This window comes from Anser cygnoides, chromosome 4, assembly GCF_040182565.1.
Source record: "Anser cygnoides isolate HZ-2024a breed goose chromosome 4, Taihu_goose_T2T_genome, whole genome shotgun sequence".
Lineage (NCBI taxonomy): Eukaryota > Metazoa > Chordata > Aves > Anseriformes > Anatidae > Anser > Anser cygnoides.
Genome location: NC_089876.1, coordinates 41,700,008 through 41,720,343, shown reverse-complemented (window position 1 = coordinate 41,720,343; position 20,336 = coordinate 41,700,008). Strand labels below are relative to the sequence as shown.

General features: G+C 37.6%; 2 protein-coding genes across 5 annotated transcripts in view; one reads left to right on the top strand and one right to left on the bottom strand.

Annotated features, from left to right (window-relative positions):
* Positions 1-4,676: 4,676 nt before the first annotated feature.
* The window catches only part of IL15 (interleukin 15), a 37,736-nt gene continuing 22,076 nt past the window's right edge, over positions 4,677-20,336 (bottom strand). For 2 of the 4 annotated variants that reach the window (XM_066996698.1, XM_066996697.1), the window contains exons 2-6: positions 9,324-9,433; positions 7,937-8,018; positions 7,348-7,389; positions 5,514-5,657; positions 4,677-4,947 (exon numbers count right to left, since the gene is read on the bottom strand). In XM_066996698.1, the coding sequence (XP_066852799.1) occupies positions 4,837-4,947; positions 5,514-5,657; positions 7,348-7,389; positions 7,937-8,018; positions 9,324-9,397 (453 nt within the window). In that variant the 5' untranslated portion in view covers positions 9,398-9,433 and the 3' untranslated portion in view covers positions 4,677-4,836. Of the gene's footprint in view, positions 4,948-5,513; positions 5,658-7,347; positions 7,390-7,936; positions 8,079-9,323; positions 9,434-10,634; positions 12,555-20,336 lie in introns of those variants that run through there. The other 2 variants (XM_048075022.2, XR_010831460.1) reach the window with 2 other exon arrangements.
* Positions 13,108-20,336, top strand: part of LOC106046680 (uncharacterized) — a 101,248-nt gene continuing 94,019 nt past the window's right edge. The window contains exons 1-2 of the transcript XR_010831461.1: positions 13,108-13,240; positions 19,804-20,067. The gene's annotated coding sequence lies outside the window, so the exon portion shown is untranslated. The remainder of the gene's footprint in view (positions 13,241-19,803; positions 20,068-20,336) is intronic.

The following is a 20,336-nucleotide window of genomic DNA, read 5'->3' as shown; positions in this document are numbered from 1 at the left end:
AACGGTTTCAGGAGCCCTTTGCTGTTTGTGATTGTCCTTTTTCCTGCATTAATGAGGACAAGGCATCATTTCAATAGCTTGGTCTTACTGTCAGTCTCTCGACCACGGGGGTACTGTTACAGGTACTCTGCTGGAAAAGCTTGTGTTACACCCACTGAAATAATTAATGCTTGCTTTGAGTAAGTTTATCTGCTTGGGATTGCTTCACCAATGTTGAAACAAAACATTGACCGTCCAGAATTATCACTGCTTTCAGGATAGACCAGAAGATTTGGGGGGGGAGTGGGGGGGCAAGGGGGGAAGACAGGACACGACATTAAAATGACCAAAAAAAAAACCAAAAAAAACCACACCACCCAACCACAAAAAAAACAACTTATGTCTTTAAGGCAACAGTTAGTTAACATCACTACTTTATATGTCATAGCTGGATAACTTAAAACTTCAAAGCAACTTAGGAAATGCTACGAATTCTAAGTTTCCCAAGGTAGATCTTCATAATTTATTAGTGATATAAAATACTAGAGACTGAGGTCCTAAAAATGAATTATGTCAGTGATAAAAATACAGTACATCCAAGGGATTTTGGATAAGCTACTTTATCCAAATGCCTCATACCTACAGCTAAGAAGACTGTCAAATCTAAGAGAGAGGAACACTGTCTGAAGACATCAGTTAGAAATGTAAAAAGTCAAATAATACACGTAAACTGGAAACTTGTAACAGAAAAAAGTTACAGAAATTATCCATGATGATGTAATTATCTTTGAATTAATTGTAGCAAGCTTGCCAAAGAAAACCCAGATCAATCATTTGTTATCTTGTGAGTATACAAGATTCTTGCAAAATGTGATGTAAAAAGTCACAATTAAGGTTAAAGAGGAGAAGAAATTCCTGGCTGTCATAATCGATGATGATGAACACCTGCTGTTCAGTACTTAGAGGACTGGGGAGTTCCATGTAGTACTAACTGGATAAATATTAGTGACTTTAATGTTTGTAGATTGACCAAAAGGATGATTTGATTTGTCTGTATACTGTTCAAAAATAGTAGATACTACCAATTATGAGAAATATTAGGGATTTTTTGGGCTGGAGAGAAAACTTTTACTTGTTGCGAAAATGATGATGCAAAATATCCCAAGTTGGCAGGACTAATATGTTGTCTTACTCCAAGAATACAGATTTCAGGTGAACTGAAGGAAGTATATGGATCTTAGAAGAGCTAGGAAAGGCAACTTTTAAATAGAATAGCTTCTCAGTTTTGCCTATGGCACAGATAGCAAACTGCTATGATAAAATATTGTATTATTGTCATATTGTTCCTATATATTTGCTCCATATTATTCCCGTGAGAAATGCAACAAAACAGTAATAGCCATCCTGTTGTGGTATTGCCCACATTAAAATGGGAAAGGATCGGAAGCAGAAAAGTTTCACAAGAATGAGAGGGTACTTACTGTGGGTTGACAGTAGAAGCACAATATTTGTGATGCAGGTGTCTAGACAAATGAATTGATTAACAATTGTACATACAATCTAGGTTCTCTGAACATAGATTCACAGATTCACAGATTTCTCTAGGTTGGAAGAGACCTCAAGATCATCGAGTCCAACCTCCGACCTAACACTAAGTACTCCACTAAACCATATCCCTAAGCTCTACATCTAAACGTCTTTTAAAGACCTCCAGGGATGGTGACTCCACCACCTCCCTGGGCAGCCCGTTCCAATGCTTAATAACCCTTTCGGTAAAGAAGTACTTCCTAACATCCAACCTAAAACTCCCCTGTCGCAACTTTAGCCCATTCCCCCTCGTCCTGTCACTAGGCACGTGGGAGAATAGACCAACCCCCACCTCTCTACAGCCTCCTTTCAGGTAACTGTAGAGAGCGATGAGGTCGCCCCTGAGCCTCCTCTTCTCCAGGCTGAACAAGCCCAGCTCCCTCAGCCGCTCCTCGTAAGACTTGTTCTCCAGACCCCTCACAAGCTTGGTCGCCCTTCTCTGGACTCGCTCGAGCACGTCCATGTCCTTCCTGTAGCGAGGGGCCCAAAACTGAACACAGTACTCGAGGTGCGGCCTCACCAGAGCCGAGTACAGGGGCACAATCACTTCCCTAGACCTGCTGGCCACACTGCTTCTTATACAGGCCAGGATGCCGTTGGCCTTCTTGGCCACCTGAGCACACTGCTGGCTCATATTCAGCCGACTATCCACCAATACTCCCAGGTCCTTCTCGGCCAGGCAGCTTTCCAGCCACTCATCTCCCAGCCTGTAGCTCTGCTTGGGGTTGTTGCAGCCCAGGTGCAGGACCCGGCACTTGGCCTTGTTGAACTTCATGCAGTTGACCTCAGCCCATCGCTCCAGCCTATCCAGATCCTCCTGCAGAGCCTTCCTGCCCTCGAGCAGATCGACACACGCACTTAGCTTGGTGTCGTCTGCAAACTTACTGAGGGTGCACTGGACGCCCTCATCCAGATCATCAATAAAGATATTAAAGAGGACCGGCCCCAGTACCGAGCCCTGGGGGACTCCACTAGTGACCGGCCTCCAACCAGATTTGACTCCATTCACCACAACTCTCTGGGCCCGGCCATCCAGCCAGTTTCTAACCCAGCGAAGCGTACGCCAGTCCAAGCCCCGAGCAGCCAGTTTCTCGAGGAGAATGTTGTGGGGAACGGTGTCAAAAGCCTTACTGAGGTCAAGGTAGACCACGTCCACAGCCTTTCCCTCATCCACCAAGCGCATCACTTGGTCATAGAAGGAGATCAGGTTCGTCAAGCAGGACCTGCCTTTCATAAACCCATGCTGACTGGGCCTGATCGCCTGCTTGCCCTGCAAGTGCCGCGTGATGACCCTCAAGTACATGTAGCTATTTGATAATCTAGTGCTATGTGGTGTAGGAGAGCCAGTTTGTAACATACCTCTTTACAAGTGAGTTTACCTGGAGTCCATAACCTACTAGGCAATCATTTTATGTTTAAATGTCTTTTATCTTGCTAATAAAGAAGATAATACTTCCAGAAATATTCGCTGATGCTGTTGTGTCATAGGAGGTTTATGTTTTGTTCCAGTGTAGCCACTTGAATCCCTATGATCTGCTGCACCTTCATGTCTATAATTCCTACTTCTTAGAGTCACTAGTACTGAACAATGGAACAGCTCCTTAGTACTTAAAAATGTAACTGGCAAAACATGTACACAGTGGTAACTCAGCCACATTTTCTGTTAAAGTATGTAACTATCATTATTTATCAGGTGCTGTACTAAACTTAGCTAAAAAAAAAAAAAAGCAGAATGTTGAAATCTCTGTCTTCTTCAGAAAGCTGCAGCAGGAAAAATGCAAAGAACAGTGACTGTTACTTTGAGATTAAGTCGACACTTAATCACTTACACTAGCTACTCTTGGCTTCTGTTAAACTTTGGAACTTGGTTGAAAAGCAGCTGAGGCACTGCTATAGCTACATAAAATGACTGTTAGTACATATAGTGAATACACTATTTGCATTCCTTCTTAAGTGTTACCACTGCACATTGTGCTGACTCAAATGTTCGTTGTGTCTCTGAGCTTTTGCTCATGGACTTTGAATGGATCCTGAAGTATGTTTCTAGCTGTTCTTTTTCTCACATAGCTATATGAACTAAAATGGATAATCTGAAATTGCTGCTGAGCCCACAGCAGCTACTTCACCATGGACAAAGAATCCCCCTTTCAGAGTTACATTTGCCCCAGAACAGAAAATCTCCCAATAAAAGAGGTAGCTGCATTTCAAAATTTGCCTTTTTCCACTACCATTCATGATTCTGGCTTTCACAAAGATCTCGTTTCTATATTGAACTATCATCAGTGAACACTTCTACTAACCCTTTAAAAGGGGATTTTGAATGGAGACACACCATCACTCAAGTATAATGAGTTAGCTGTTTCCGCCTGAACAAACCACACCATCAGCTATAGACTTGCAGTACTCTACTATCCTTCTCTTTCATAGAATCATAGTTCGGTTTGGGTTGGAAGGGACCTTAAAGATCATCTAATTCCAACCCCCCTTCCATGGCCAGGGACATCTCCCACTAGACCAGGTTGCTTAAAGTTTTTGACTTTGAAGTCTTAGGTAAAGCAACTAATTGGGTTTAACTGAAAACCATAGTAGGAATAAAAATATTATGAGAGAGCCAATAGACCTCTAGGAAAAATGGGCCTCAGCTTGTTTTTTGACACTAGTTCACTGAAGGAACACTAATAGGAAAAGAAAAAGAAAAAAAAAGGCAAGGAGAACTGTCAGACAGGACTAACAACAAAAACAGGAGATGAACTAAGATCTTCTGGGGAACCCAGATAGTAAAATTATAAATTTCAGCTAACAGAAATAACTATAGCCAGTTGCTTTAATAGGATAGGATAATTTTATACTACTAATAATAAAAGAAGAGCTTTTCTCTGAAACTCCATTCAGTCATCTGATGTTCACAGGAAGGTTCCCGCTACAGATATCCTAAGATCATCTTAGAAAATTTCACTGAAAGGCTGGTAAGTTAGGCAAGGTTTTTTTCTCCAGGGGACTTAGCAAGAAATAAACACACCTTATATACAGATTAAAAAAAAAAAAATTGTTAAATTCCTTCCATATATATTTCATAAGTGATATTATTTGAACGTATTCAATTATGAACACATGCATTACAGAGATTTTATTATTCTTTGTTTTTTTATTGTATGTAAATAGCACTAGAAGTGAAGTTCTTTTCAGTTTATTGTTGGTGATAACCTAATTTCTCTGAGGCACGTTTCTTGAACAATCTTGGTTCCCGGCTTGTCTCTTTTGGTCAGTGTATTATTTGCATTCCTTCTGTATAACCTTTACGAAATTCTGTATAAACTCTGTAAAACTTTTTTCTTCATATTCTTCACATTCTTTACATTTTTTTGATGTTGTGGAACTCAACTGAAAAAGAAAATGCGATAGTAGTAAAGCAGGATACCTGATCTATTTGTTCGGATAGAGAACAACTGTGAATAATTCCAATGCAGTCAATTACTACAGAAAGCACGGCTGGAGTCTTCCAAGGTACTCATGTTCTATTCCTGGCTTGCTTCCTGTATAGCATCATCTTTCAAAGACACAGAGCCTCAGTGAGAGATCCAAGTGGCCTATCTCTTTGAAAATTAGGACACTTTTCTGTGCGTGTCTCAACATAAGTGACTTTAGATACCGAAGTTACAAACTATTATTTATGCATACACATTCAAACACTTTGATGTATGCATGTGTGCCCAGTCAGAAGTATTTTCATTGATAGGAATCCTAGAAGTGGTTTTATAAAAATCACTGAATTCTGTTCTTCCATTTTTATATGTGTAGCCTTTTCATTATTATATGTTTGGGTTACTGATTCCCCATTTGCTTTCATATGTACCACCTCACCTTTTGCATATCTATGAAAAACAAAATTTCTGCTACTCTTCAGTAGCAGAAACACTTCTTTTCCACAGACTGTTGGTACTACTTACCTCATTATTTTTAAATCTTGCATTTCCATTTTTCAATATGTTGAATACATCCTGTGTTTTACTACAATTTTTGATATAACATTCGTGAAGAATCACTTTCATCTCTAAGAAAAAGCATCTCATTATAGGTTCTTGGCATTCTTTCTGGGAAAAAAAAAAAAGTTTTAGTAGTTTTAAGGTTAAAATGGAATACCTGAGTGTAGGATATAATTTACCAAGAAGTAGCTGATTTTTATTTACTGGATACCTCTTCTTACTGTTCAAATACCTTCAAGTATCTGCAAAGATAGATTCAGAGAGCTAACATATAAGCCAGTGAGTTTCCTAGGATGAAGTAAAACTTTGTGTCTTGACGAAGAAAATAGGAATACAATTAATTAGGCTAGGACTTTGGAATACAATTAACAGTAATGGAATTAAATTAATATTGTTCTTAGTAGTTCTAGCACTTTCATTCAGAGATCTTAATTCAAAATAATGAAGAATGGAGGAGGAGAGAAACAAACAAACAAATTATTACCTGTATTACACACACACACACAAAAAAAAAAAAAAAAAAAGAACAGGAACTGATTTCTCCATTGCCAAGAACAAGCCCCAGGTAGTATGACTTTCACATCAGGCCTTCCCACTTTAAGAAAATCTTCCTGACATTACCAGCTAATAAATTCACTTTTACAGTGCATTAACTTCTGTGTTCAGTTAAGGGAATTAACTTCATTTCAGTTAAGGGAATGGGTGTGCAGGTGTGGACATGCATGTTTTGTGACCTTTTTTCCTGTAATGTACAGAGCTAGCTGCACAGATACATTAGACTCTGTGCCTTCTCAGGCTTGCCAGGTCCACTGAACACATCAAATTTACTGTATTCCACATGCACACCGAGACTATCCTGTGCTGATGTAGTAAGTAAGTAAGTCTATTATTTCTAGGAAAACTCTTGTTAACTTCTTATGTACAGGAAGTCATGTATTGTGTGTAGTTGGCGTAGCCATTGTATGAATTTTTATGCTGCAAGGAAAAGAAGTTTCTCAGAAGGAGGCTACCAGCATTGCCACAGCAAAGAATTCGGCTTATGTTCCACCAGGGCTATACCAAAAATGACTGCTAGAAGTGGGTTATTGATTTGATTCATTTTCTCAGTGGACTCTATGTGTCCCCTGGAGTGCTGACTGAGTTCCACAATAATAGATTATGAAATAGTCTCTTCAAGAATTAATTTACGGAAACTGCATTTAATATGATCGTATTTTAGGCAGATTTCTAGGATTGGGCTAAGAATTATATTTTTTTAAAAAATAACAAAGTTTATTGGTTCCAGGATAAATTATAATCTCCAGCTATTAGAAAGCCAAATCCTTGATATTACCTAGTATTTGCTGCTAAGCTAAGGAATTGCAAAAGCAGAGAAATGTACTAGTAGATGTTGACAGTTACTTTCCGTATGACACTTTTCCCGTATTTTCTTATTGTAATATTGTAGTGCATGGTGTTAAATAATAATCTCAGGAACTATTTTCTTTGTCACTTTTTTCCCTTTTCAAATTACAAACAAATACCAACATTATTGTTCAGTGTTTGTTTTGGTAAGTTCCTTTTCCACCATCCCTTTTAGTTGATTAATTTTAATAGCAGGTAATTCAGTAAAAATAATGCCAGCTTACACAGTTTATCGTAAATAATTTAGGTAATAGAACTACTTCCAAGGCAAATGATCTGGTTTCTGAAACTTTTCTCAAATTAGACCAAGGCTACCACCTTAGGAGAAAATTGCTAGTAAAGAAATGAAGCTACCATATTAGACCAGTGTGGGTTTAATTTTAATTTTACTTACATCCTCATCTGTGTTTGCAGTATATAAACTGACATCAATGTCCTAAAAGAATATGAAAGTTAGAATTATGAGCAATAACTAACAGACTTTAGAGATAATAAAGCAAATATTAGAGACATGGATTAGCTCCAAGTTGAAAGGGTCAATCAAGCGAGGTACTGGGAGTCAGTAAGTCAGGCATCTTAGTCATCTAGTAACCTGCAGAATGGGCTTCACTGTGAGGAAGCTCATCAGAACTGAGTTCTGCAAGTACTTTTTCAGAAGGAACTAACTCCTATGCCCTCTACCCCTTTCCTTAGGAGATGGTTCTTCTTGCTCTACCCAACTAAAATAAATTTTTTAAAAATCAAAAAAATATTCAAAAAAGAGAGAATGAAAATAATATTTAATTCTAGAATCTACTGTATTTGTTCACCTCCGGTTCCCTTCAATCTTCTACTCCCCCTCACTTCCACCCACAAAACAGGACTATACAAACATCCCGTTTCATGCTCTTTGTTACTGACAGTCTTAACTGAGTACTGTGCTAAATGTTTAATTATGTCTGCTCCTATGTTTATATGAAATGTTGGCTTTTTAATGAACTTACTTTGGATGTCTTGATCTGCTCCAAATCTTTCAGAACATCTGTCCACTTGCAGTGATCTGCCTCTGTCTTTGGTATATAAGCACTAGACCAGAAGAAAAACAGTGACCACTAGGCTAAGCAGTAGGTACACACATTGTTTCTGCTGAAAAAAGAGTAACAGATTATTCATATACTAAAGATATGTTGTTATATATATGGTAATGTGTGGGTCAAGTACATTTGATAAATCATAAAATCTACTGATGTATAAAATATATATCACAGAGCCACACTCTATAAACAGTCAGCAATTTTTTTCAAAGGCTAGTTCTATAGGACATAATGCAAGAGAAATGTTCAACTATTTTTTGCAAAATATCTACAATTCTTTCAAAGTATCCCCCAAATTTACAAATTTCTAAGTCTCTAATACTGATTTTTTCCCCCTCTACTACTATGAAACTTGTATCTTTAGCCCTGTAGAAATATTGTGTGTCCTTTTATGTGTGTTTTGTTTGTTTGTTGTGTGTGTGTACAGGAAAGCTTTCTCCTGCTATAGATAAAATTTTACAGGAGGTGAACCAACTAAAGGGTGGAAGGAGAATTTTCTTCTCCTTTGGAAGATTTTTGGACTGTGAACTGTGGTTTTAATGTTTCCCTATTTGGATCCTTAACTTGGATCCCTTTCAATACTGCTGTACTGTAAGTAACGTAAGGCAGTATAGGGAAAGAAAGACAAATAATTGTTTTGGGAAGTTAGTTTGAAACAAGCAGCTATTAAACACTTAAGCCTTATACAAAGGCTCAAAAATTGCAAGATTTTTGAGAAAGAAAAAAAATATTATGACAAGAATCAGAGGACATTTGCTGCTTTTTTTCTTAATATCAGACCTTAGCAAAGAGATTTGACTGAAGGGGCACAGTGAGAAGGACATGTAGGCAGTAGAATCAGTTTTCTGACTGGTTTTCTGACAGTTTCTGAGCTGGTTTTCTAACACAGGAAACAGTGAGAATGGAAGGAAGCATCTAATATACATAAACCAGCATACACATTTGAACATGTTCACTTGTGGTGTGTTTTTTTTGTTTGTTTGGTTGTTTTTTTTTGTTTGTTTTCATTGCAAAGACCTATGGCAATTGGTGGAGGTCTTTAATTGCAACAATTTGAACAGCGTGAGGGTTATGATGGAGATAAGGGCCAAGGTGCATTCTTAACTGGACTAAGCCTAATCAGAGAAAGAAAGAATAAGGTAAGGGACCATGGCCTAAAAAGTGCTGCAGGACTGCATAACGTGGCAGGAGAGAATCCACTTTCTAAAGCAACTGGAGTCAATTGCAAGTAGTAGCTGTAATAGTAAAAATAGATCATTTGTGTTTACTATCTAATTTAAATTAACTTTGTAGTTACCACAGGAAGAAGATGGTCAGTCCAGTCTTATTCTTCAAAAGGAAAAAGAAATGGCTGTTCAGAAGAAGATACATATGGTATTGCAGACAAATACTTTTCAGGTGTGTTTTCTGAAAGATATAACCAAGAAGATAGCTCATCACAATTTGATTTCACAGGTTTTTGTTTACTGCTGACTCAGTTAGCCAATTTGACAAGACATCCAATCAAGACAAGACTACCTGTTGAGTGTAGATTGAAGACCAACTGATTCAAAGCTTGCAGATGTGTGTAATCAGTTTACAAAACAGTCAGTATAAAATCAGATACTGAAGTCAAAGTACAAAAACCCTAACTCATCCTGGGCTTCATGTTTCCCTATCTGTCCATACTGCAGGCTGCATTTTAATGTAGGGATGATATTAAAGATCTCTTGTTTTGTTTTCTGTCCTGCAGATCTTTCCCCTGGCTACCTATTTCCACCCAAATTTGATAAATCACCTACAGTAATAACATTACCTACAAAATTGTGGTTGTGTGTATATGAAATGCTACATATACATACACCAATGGTTGTACTTATATGTATAGATATTAAATAAACTGTTCATATACAGTATATATTTATACTGTTATACATACTGTATGTACCTCTAATACTGGGAAGTGATTCATGCAGTTACGAATTCTTTCAGTGGAGTTAGACAACTGGAAATGAGGAGGTTTGAGCTGTGCATTGACTGTCTCGTTGTGCACAGCCTAGGAAACTTTGTTCCAGAATCACAAGCCCTTTAATTTAAGCTGATACTGCTCCTTCACAGAGCTAGGTTAATTATCTGCAACTATGCTTTTTTTGTCCAAAGTTTTATTTCTTATCATATGTGCAATACTTTTATATTAACTAGCTCAAATTATGTTTCTTTACCTGTGGTTTATTTACACAGTAATTTAAAGTGCATATTTGAAAACCGAATGTAGTTAAAAAAAAAGAAAAATCTATTGTCAGGTTTGCAGCTAACTTAGAATCATAGAATCATTAAGGTTGGAAAAAGACCTTCAAGATCATCTGGTCCAACCATCACCCTACTACCCCTGTCATTCACTTAACCATGTCCCTAAGCACCACGTCCAACCTTTCCTTGAACACCCCCAGGGACGGTGACGCCACCACCTCCCTGGGCAACCCATTCCAACGCCTGACTGCTCTTTCTGAGAAGAAATGTCTCCTAATTTCCAACCTGAACCTCCCCTGGTGCAACTTGAGGCCATTCCCTCTAGTCTTGTCACTAGTTATCTGCGAGAAGAGGCTGAACCCCAGCTCCCCACACCTACCTTTCAGGTAGAGCAATAAGGTCTCCCCTGAGCCTCCTCTTCTCCAGACTAAACAACCCCAGCTCCCTCAGCTGCTCCTCGTAGGACTTGTGTTCCAGGCCCTTCACCAGCCTCATAGCTCTTCTCTGGGCACGTTCCAGGGCCTCGATGTCCTTCTTGTAGTGAGGGGCCCAAAGCTGAACCCAGTACTCGAGGTGCGGCCTTACCAGGGCAGAATACAAAGGGACGATCACCTCCCTGCTCCTGCTGTCTACACTATTCTTGATACAAGCCAGGATGCCGTTGGCCTTCTTGGCCACCTGGGCACACTGCCAGCTCATGTTCAGGGGAGCATCAATCAGCACCCCCAGATCCTTTTCCTCTGTATAGCTTTCAAGCCACTCTCCCACAAGCCTGTAGCACTGCATGGGATTGTTGTAGCCAAGGTGCAGGACGTGGCACTTAGCCATGTTGAACCTCATCCCATTGGCCTCTGCCCATCGACCCAACCTGTACAGGTTCCTCTGCAGGGCCTTCCTACCCTCTAGCAGACTGACATTTCCCTCCAGCTTGGTGTCATCTGCAAACTTACTGAGGGTGCACTCAATTCCCTCGTCCAAGTTATCAATAAAAATATTAAAGAGGACAACACCAACCCCTGGGGAACACCACTTGTGACCAGTCACCTTGCTGCAAGCTGTTTAACTTATAAAAGCATATACTGGCAATATTAGGAAAATAATATTATGTGTCCCAGGGCACTTCTGAAGAGTCTCTGTAACAAATATTTGTTACTGTTTTAAATAGAAAATGTTCTTAAAACATTTCAATTATTTTGCTTCCAAAACCCCCAGGTTTCACAGAAATAGCATAGTTACCTAGTCATCACATAAATTTCCACACTCAGTAATGGAAAACAGTACCAGACTCTTTTATCACTTTTGTGTTCAAAATCTGTTATGTAAGAAAAATGTAAATGAAGGATAAATAGATGATTTAAATTAAAGTATGTCCTCAAGTAATACCACATCCATCTTCTGAACTATTTCAGTTATCTTTAAACAGAGTATGTCTAAAAACAAAGCTCAACCTGTTAATATTTCCACATCAAATGCAAATCTAAAATATGTGAATATTAAAACCAAAATATTAAGTAATAATACAACAAATATACAAATATATGACTGCAGTATTAAAGAAGTACACGCCACTTCACTGTTATCAAAAACACTAAGTGATTTTGTTACAGTATGACAGAAAAGATGCAACCTTTCTGCAGTTAGTATTGTTTGATGTGATGTTTGTCATGGTTCCTGTAAATATAACAAAACAAAACCTTTTTATTTTTTTTATCTGCATGCTATTTGTTTTGATTTGATTTGACAGTCCTTAAAGTATATCCTGTTTTTTTGTTTTTTTGTTTTTTGCTTGTTTTTAAATTGAAAAACCAGTATTATCAGGAATCTCAAGGTACATGTAAAGAAATATAAAATCGGATTTCTTGGCTACAGCTGAAGAAAACATTTTTTATACTTAAGAACATTTTAAAGAAAATTATTTAAAATGTATTAGAGACAATTTGCAATAGTTAAACATTCTGATTATTTTACAAGCCAGTTTTCCTCAAAATAGATAAGGTGGCTATAAATGAAAATGTGAAGGACTTATGATGGTTCCATAATTTGTATTTACTTGCTCATTAGCTTTGTGTTTCATAATTAGTATTATGAGGCCTTAAAAGCTAATTTCAGTGGGAGTTCCAGGCCAAATGCATTGTCAAATTTATGCTGTAGAACAAAGTGTTCAAGGAAAATCATCCATTATGCTATCTAATGAATAATGAGCCAAGGTTATCATTAGTTTGTCATTTCTTTCCTTTTTTTTTTTAATAACTATTGCTCACTATGATGACAATGGGAAACTGAGTTTCTAATGATTAGTGTAGATCTCTTGATCTTTATTTTTCTTCAATATAGTAGATAACCATATTATCATAATGAAATAATTGTTGCTCTTTTGAAATATAAACTTAGTTTTCAGAAGAGAACTTCTAATTGAAAGATATATATACATATATAAAATAGATGCATACTTTAAAGGGAATTTTGTTTGTTTATAGAGAAAGAGGTTTTTAAGGTCCAGTAGATCACCTAATCCATTCGTTTCTACAATTCAGAGCAATATTCTACCAGAATTTCTTAAATGTTTCATCCACTACTATTCAACAACATACGAATTGTCAGCTCACTTACTTGCTTTGACAAATTATTCTTCTGCCTTGAATATACATTGTTGTAACTTTCCCTATGCTAGTGTTTATTTTTAATTTCTTACTCTGTTTACTTATTAACCAACTTTATTACACCACTAATACTTGCCCTTGTTTTACACAGGCATGAACTCTGGACTTTGAAAAGCAGAAGCAGTAGTTCATTTTTTGTTCTTGTTTCTATGGCTTGCATTCTGATAACCTGCTACGTCAGAATAAGTATTAAAGCCTTTGTACATGAATGTATTTTGTTTCAAGATGCAATTGAGAATTATAATGCACAGAAATAATCTGTTTGGAAAAATATATATATGTCATTTTCCCATCATGAAGTTACAATGAAGTACATATCATTAATGTGAGTAAAATGTAAGCCACAGTAGTACTATTTTCTCTCCTAAAGAAATGAACATATAAGCAAATGACAACTTTTCTTTGTCAAGGCAAAATCAGCTGCTGATTCTGCCATTTTGTCTGTCATAAAAACTATACATTAGTCAAAAGAAAATATTTGTAGCTCTATACAATATTTAAATTACAAGCAAAGGAACTTACTGAAAGTTAAAATTATGTCTTTCCTTACATACCACATATCTGAATTTCTTTATTAAGAGTTGCTTGTAAATTTCTTAGTGATTCCTTGAGATATGATATTTATAATTAGGAAAATTTAGTTCCTGTGCAAACTGGTTTTATCTACACTGGTCCACTATTTTTTATTGCTTATGCTCATACATTATGGCTATAAAGTAGGATTGCCCTGCTGAGTCACTTTATCATATTCATAGAACTGTGGGACTCACGAGGTTGTTCTTTGTAGGGCAGAACTATGCATTTTTATTCTTAGTTAGAGAATTTATATCCTGAACCTACAAGCCCTCAAACATCTTTATTTGTGCACGTGTTTTCAGTACTGATCCTCAGTCTACAACAGCTCTTTTTTTTTCGGTGGGATCCTTCTTTGATAAATAAGTAGACAATTGTCTCTCAGACTCCATTTTGCTAGACTGTTGCATTGGATCTGGCTGGGATGCATTTAATTTTCTTCATAGTAGTTTGTATGATGCTGTACTGTAGAGCTGTGATCATGTTTCTATGTTTCTCACCCCATTCTCCCTTCTAGCAAGCACATTAGGGTTGGCAAGATTTTGGGAGAGGACACAGCTGGGACAGCGTATCCAAATAGATATTCCATACCATATAAATTCACGCTTTAAAAAAATGTCATGTAAAAGCAGGGGTGGGGTGAGTTTTCCTCTCTTTTGTCCTTACACTTTTCTCCTCTGTACATCTGGCTGTGGAGAGAATGAGCAATCAGCTAGGTGGGAACTTAGCTGTCATCCAAGGTCATCTCACCAGAGCTATACTATGCAATAGAGACGCTCCCTCCACTTCCGTGATCTTCCTAGCAGTGTTCATCAGCTTTTTTTCTTTCCTATGATGCTGGCGGCTAATCCTTCCACAATACGTTCTCCTGCCACAATTTTATGTCCAGTTCTTTAAAAATTCTGGAATGTTTGAAGAATGTTTCACTACTTATGCACACACACACACCCACACACAAAGAGAAAAAAATTGCAACAAATTCTAGCCTACCTGATTTTTGGCTACTATCAATTCATCCATAACTTCTTGACCTCTGGCACACAGCTGTTTTTTTCCTAATCATTCATTTTCCCCTTTGCTTCTAGGCTTTCTGGCTAGACTCAGCATTCCTTACCCCTGTAGTCACATCATCTTCCTCAGTCTGTCCACTCCGCTGACAATCTATTTCATTATTGTTCATCCTTAACTTCTTGGTTTTCCATGTCACTGCCTCTTTTTTTTGTGTGTGTGTACGATGTATTGCTTTTGTCTTATTTGTTGCCACACAGTGTTTTGTTTGTGCTCGTTTCTCATCTTCATTCTCTATTGCAATAGACATCTTCTTGCATGCTATTTAGCCTATTTTAGTCAGTCTCTACTTCTGTGCTGTTCTGCAGGGATGTCTTCAACTCTTCCTCTTTGGCTTTTTGTCTAGATTGTATTTACTGATCCAGAAAGGAAGTCAGTAGAATTACTAAGTGGTAAACTGAATCACTTGCATGAATGCTTGTCTGGATGAGAGCCAGAACATTCCTTAGATTGATACATCTTCAAGTCTTTATTTCACAAAGCTAAAGTGCTTTCTCAGAAATTTTGTATTTACCTAGAATTAGACAGACTAAGGCATTTTTTCAGCTCCTGTTTTAAAATTGAGCATTCTTTAAAAATTATTATTTGATTCCTTCTCTTTTCCCCCTCCTTCCCCAAGAACTATAGCTTTCTTGTTCGTAATGCATAGCTTTTTACTCTTCCATGGAAGGAGTAATATTCTATCTAGTTTATTCTGCTAAAGTGTGAGTAATGTGTCCAAACTGACTTTCAAAGGAAAACGAAGTATTCTCAGTAATCAGCATGGCAGGAAACTCTTTCAGTTTAACCAATTATGCATTTGTGTGTTCCTGGTTTGCTGGAATACTTGTTCATTTGCTTTTGACAGTCATCCAGCAAGATTTCCTTCTCCTATATGCTCTTGCTAACTGGGACTTATGCCAGGTGAAGAAATCAGAAAGTAAAGTTTGCAATGCCTGCTTGAAAACCTTCCCAAAAGGTCACAGTCTTTGCTATTCTATTCAATAACTTTAACGTCAGAATTTGAAATGTAAGAAGTTAAATAGAAGTTATATGTTCCTTTGACCTTTTTTTTTTTTTTTTCCAAAACATGCTTGAGGCCTGGGGCTTATATCATAGTGTTATGAAGATGCGTCTTATGCTTAGCTAATGGCCTGAGAGGAAGTTTGTCCTTGGTGCAGAGAATGATTTTATACCTTTACGAGGAGCCTTACAGTTACAGCAGCAATGCAACCCAATAGAAGTGCTCTAGTATTTAGGGCTAAATATTGCTAGATGAATCTAAGTATGAATAATGTAAATTAAGAGCTTTCCTTTTTGCTTGTCTGCTTTCACTAATTTGTCAATCCGTTTCGGAACAATGCCTAAGCCATGACCACAGGCCTCCTCAAATTATATCTCTGCTTGAAATGGGGGTTCCATGTGCCCATTTACATGATTCAGGGACTAGAACACCAAACATGTCACTTAGTCCATGGGTTTGACCTACTCCTTGCTGACCAATTCAGGATCTCTCTTGAGCATATTTTGCCAGCTGGTAAAATCCAGCCAGAAAAGAAAGTTATTACATCTTTCTTTTTAAATTGCTCCATGGAATGTCTGTCTTCTTAAGGTACTAATCACTCAGTAATGAAAGATCAACTTAATGTTATCCTGGTGCAAGCTGGACATTAATGCTAGGTTTCTGTGATAAGCAGTGTGATTACTAAATTGAGAAGCCCCAAGTATTGATAGTGTCAAAATGACTGAGCTAATGGCATAGTCAGTAAAAGGCACAGCACAAAAGAGATTTTTAGGGCACTGGTTGTTAGCTATGACCATTCAACTCCACCACCCCCCACGCTTCCCACCCCTTTAGGATGCAATATACAAAAAGCAGTGATATTTTGTTCAGGATATACTTTCCTGCATAAGTAAGCAGTAGCATCACAAGAGATTGTAAAGCACATGCATAAAACAACAACAAAATAAAGAGCCAGCTGAACTAGTGAGTGCTGAAGTTTGTTTAACAAAACATGTACAGATCTATATATGTTACTAGGCAGACCCTGTAAATATTTTTTGTTATATTTTTATGCCATGGCAACAAATAATCATAATGGAAATAAAATACAATTAGGTATAAAGTTGGTGGTTTTTTTTGGAATTAGAGGGTAGGATGTTAAAATCAAAAACAGTACTGAAGAAAAAAACTTTAAAAGTAAAAAAAATTAAAGGCTGTCATACTGATGTAGGGAAGTTAAAAATCCTGAGGCAATAAAATAGTCACCAAAGGAGCAGCTGCTGGACAAATAAGATCTCAGACTTAGCAAACTACTTAGCTCAGAGACTGTGAATTATATCATATACTAATAGGGATCTGTAATATACCTGGAACAGAAAGAAGATTGAAAATGGTAATTGCAATTCTCAAAATTGTAAAGTGAGGCAGTATTTTGAGACCTTTTTTTTTAAAAAAAAAAAAAAAGTTTATATGTTCCTGTCTTATGATACTTTTACTGGACAGTACTGGATCCTGAGATAAGCAAGCAGGATGTAGTTGAACATGTTGTACTGTTTTCCTTTGCTTTTATTCTTCAAAGAGCAGAATGAAATCCTAATGTGTGTCAATTGCCTTAGCTCTATTGAAACCAGTGAAGAAGTTATTTCCTTTTCCAGAGATGCTGAGAACTTAACAAAACATTAAACTGGGGAAAACAAATTTATCAAAAAATGAGGAAAGCAGCACATAACCATCCAAAAGGAATATTGTAAACAGATCAGTAGGCAAAACAAGATAGTGTCAGGATTGAAAGAAAGAACAAAATATGTCTGTTATAGATTTGTTTCATATTTCTGCATAGGAAAAGCAAACAAATTTGGAAAGGAAATTATTTCTGCTTTAGATTACTCTAAATCATTTATAAAAAACATACCAGAAAGACTTACAGCAAAGGAACAATCATCCTTAGTTTCTTGTGTTAGGATACAGGAAAGTTGATTATTGGAAAACTCTAGCATGTGCCACAGGAACCTCCCCTTTTCATGTAAATTTTGAACATATTTTGTGGAATGTAACAAACCTGAAATTTCAGACTGAACCACTTTGCCAGTGGAGATGTAACAAAAACAGTAGTTGTCATTATTTGAGGTTTCTTAAATTTGTATGGGTGATGGTTTTTTTTTCATTTCTTGGCAGCCAAGCCCAGAATATATAGAGAGGAATGAAAGATGTTATGTGTGTGTACAAGCCAATAAGAGCTGAAGCAATACTAAATTTTGTTAATCTGGTTTCTGTATCAGAGCTCCTAAAAATTTGGAAATGGTAGTCATAGCTCTTAACAGTGCTGTCCAGCACTCATCCAGAAAACATGGAATTTTTTTTCATACAGGGTAAGATGAGTCTACTAGCCAGTATGTTCATTTAAACAAAAGTGTTTTTAAAAAAGACTGAAAAAAGAAGTTCATAGGGATGTTAAAATCAGTTGTATATAAAATAATGGGCAATCCTGCAAAGCACAAATAAATCACTGGTTGCCTTTATATTATATATCTCTGTGAAACAGTATTATTGAAAAGGAGTAAACTCTTGGATAAAATTATACATCTCCGCTCTTGGATTGCTTACTTCATTGATTTAACATAAAAGATGTTGTGCCAAAAGTAACAGCAAGATGTTGACACTAATTAATAATATGTTTCTGATATACTCACACAAGACACAAAATAAAACTCTAAGATGAAATACATGTTGTAAGTTTAACCTATGACCATATTGCAAAAAGTCTGTCAATTCTATTAAAACAAAAAACATATATATCATTTACAGATTAACGGTTACTCTTTCTAAATAAAAGAAACATTTTGGCAGATAATGCAGTCTGCCAGAAAAACTAATACTTCTTGCAAATTTTAAAGTGCACACCTTCACATTCGTCAAAAAATATCATTTGTTTTCTTTTCATCTGATTTTCAACTGCCTTCAGCAGTTCCCACTGAAATAAATGACCATTTCAGCTGTAGGTATCTACTCTCATAAGTGTGCTATATCCACCTTGTGGGAGGGCATAGGAGGTGGATAAGTTCAAGATAATATTTCCTCATAGTCTTCTTTTCAAGCAAGTTTTTTCTATCACTTTTGAATTATAAAGCTAGAAATAAGTTCTATGTCATCCTAAGCAAGGGGTAATATAGTATTTTGTCTGCCTCACAATCAAAGTCTCTCAAAAAAATAAATATATATATATTAATAACTGCTTGCCTGAGCAAATACTCAGTTTGTTAGTTAGTTGGAGGCGACATAGTTCTGCTGTCTTATATAGTCTCTTCTTCGCATCTCCAGTCGGGACTGCTTGCTTGCCCCCAGAGGAAGGTATTTGTTTGTCCTGAATAGAAGAACAGCATTGCAAACTAATTTACATTTTTGTGTTTTTAAGAATAGCTGAGTTTAATTTTGGCAGAAGTTCACCCAAATGCTATGTAAGTTCCACATAGTTGGTATAGCTAGAATCGAATTTAGAAGTCACTAGTAATATATCCATTCACAAAAACATGACGCCTTCTGGTCTTATGGCCAAAACAGGCATCATACCTACTGCAGTTAAGGGACATCTGGCCAATTGCAAGGTGAAAAAGAAATGAAACTAGTAAGGAAAATTCATGTGAATTCTCACAGATGAATCCTAAGCTGCCACCTGCCTTCCAAAACTTCCTTGAGTAAATGTTTGAAGGCCTTTGCTGAGGTCTTGTGATTACATTCTATATAATTTATGCTATCTAATAATAAAGGCATTTCAGTGTGTGACCTCAAGAAGCCAAGGAGCTAGTCAACTTTGTCTAGTTAAGCATTCCTGTCATTTTTTTAAAGCTTTAATGATTGCATTGGGTGCCTTTTTTACACATTGGAAGGACCCAGAACAAAATCAGTGTGGCTGTGTTACAGCCATCCCAGGTCAGAACAAAAAAAGTGTGGCTGTGTTACAGCCATCCCAGGTCAGAACTAGCCCATCTGCACACTCTTGCCACTTTCAAAGATTATATCAACTCCCAAACCAAAACCAGTTGTTGTCTATGCAGGCACTTGTTTCCAAGGATCAAGATAGCATAAAAGTCTCTTCCACCGTGCTTCCTGCTGTCCTTCTGTAAGACTTGTAGGCTAGAGAATCAGCATAGCAGAGAGTATGTCTGAGAAATGTATACCGAAAAGTTTTACAGTTCCCTTCTGTAAAATCAGGAACATCCACAATTCTAACTGAGCTCACTGATTTTTCTTCCAATTCTCTTCTCCAGAAGTTGAGCACCTGAACTACTGAAACAGACTCTTCCTCCAAGAAGAAACACAAGTTTTTGACACTTGTGCAAGAACATGCCTAGCACCATTTCAGTGGGCCTTGCTAGGTTTCTCCGTGTGGGGCATGAGGAGGTGAGGACCAGGCACGCGGCCCCAGCGTGGGACTTGTGCCCAAGGTGCTCCTGCTGCGCTGGGGACCGGGGCTTTGCCTCAGGAGCGGGCCCCCGACGAGGCTGGAGGCCAGGCAGCGCGGGGAGCTCGCGGTAAGGCCCAGGGGGCTTGGGGGTGATTCTGGAGGGGCTGTGGGGGCTGGGCACTGCCTCCCACGGCTGGGCCTCGGCCTCTCGCCCCGCTCCTCCTTTAGGTTTTTCTGAAGCACACTGTCCATTCCTTCCACTCTACCCCTGCTGTGTACCATCTCAGATAGTCTGTCTGACCTTATCGATCGTTGTCGTAAACCTGTATAGGCAGTCAATAACAGTTTTGCATCAGAGCCTGTTCTGAGGCATGCAGGAGTCGTGAAAACATGGAT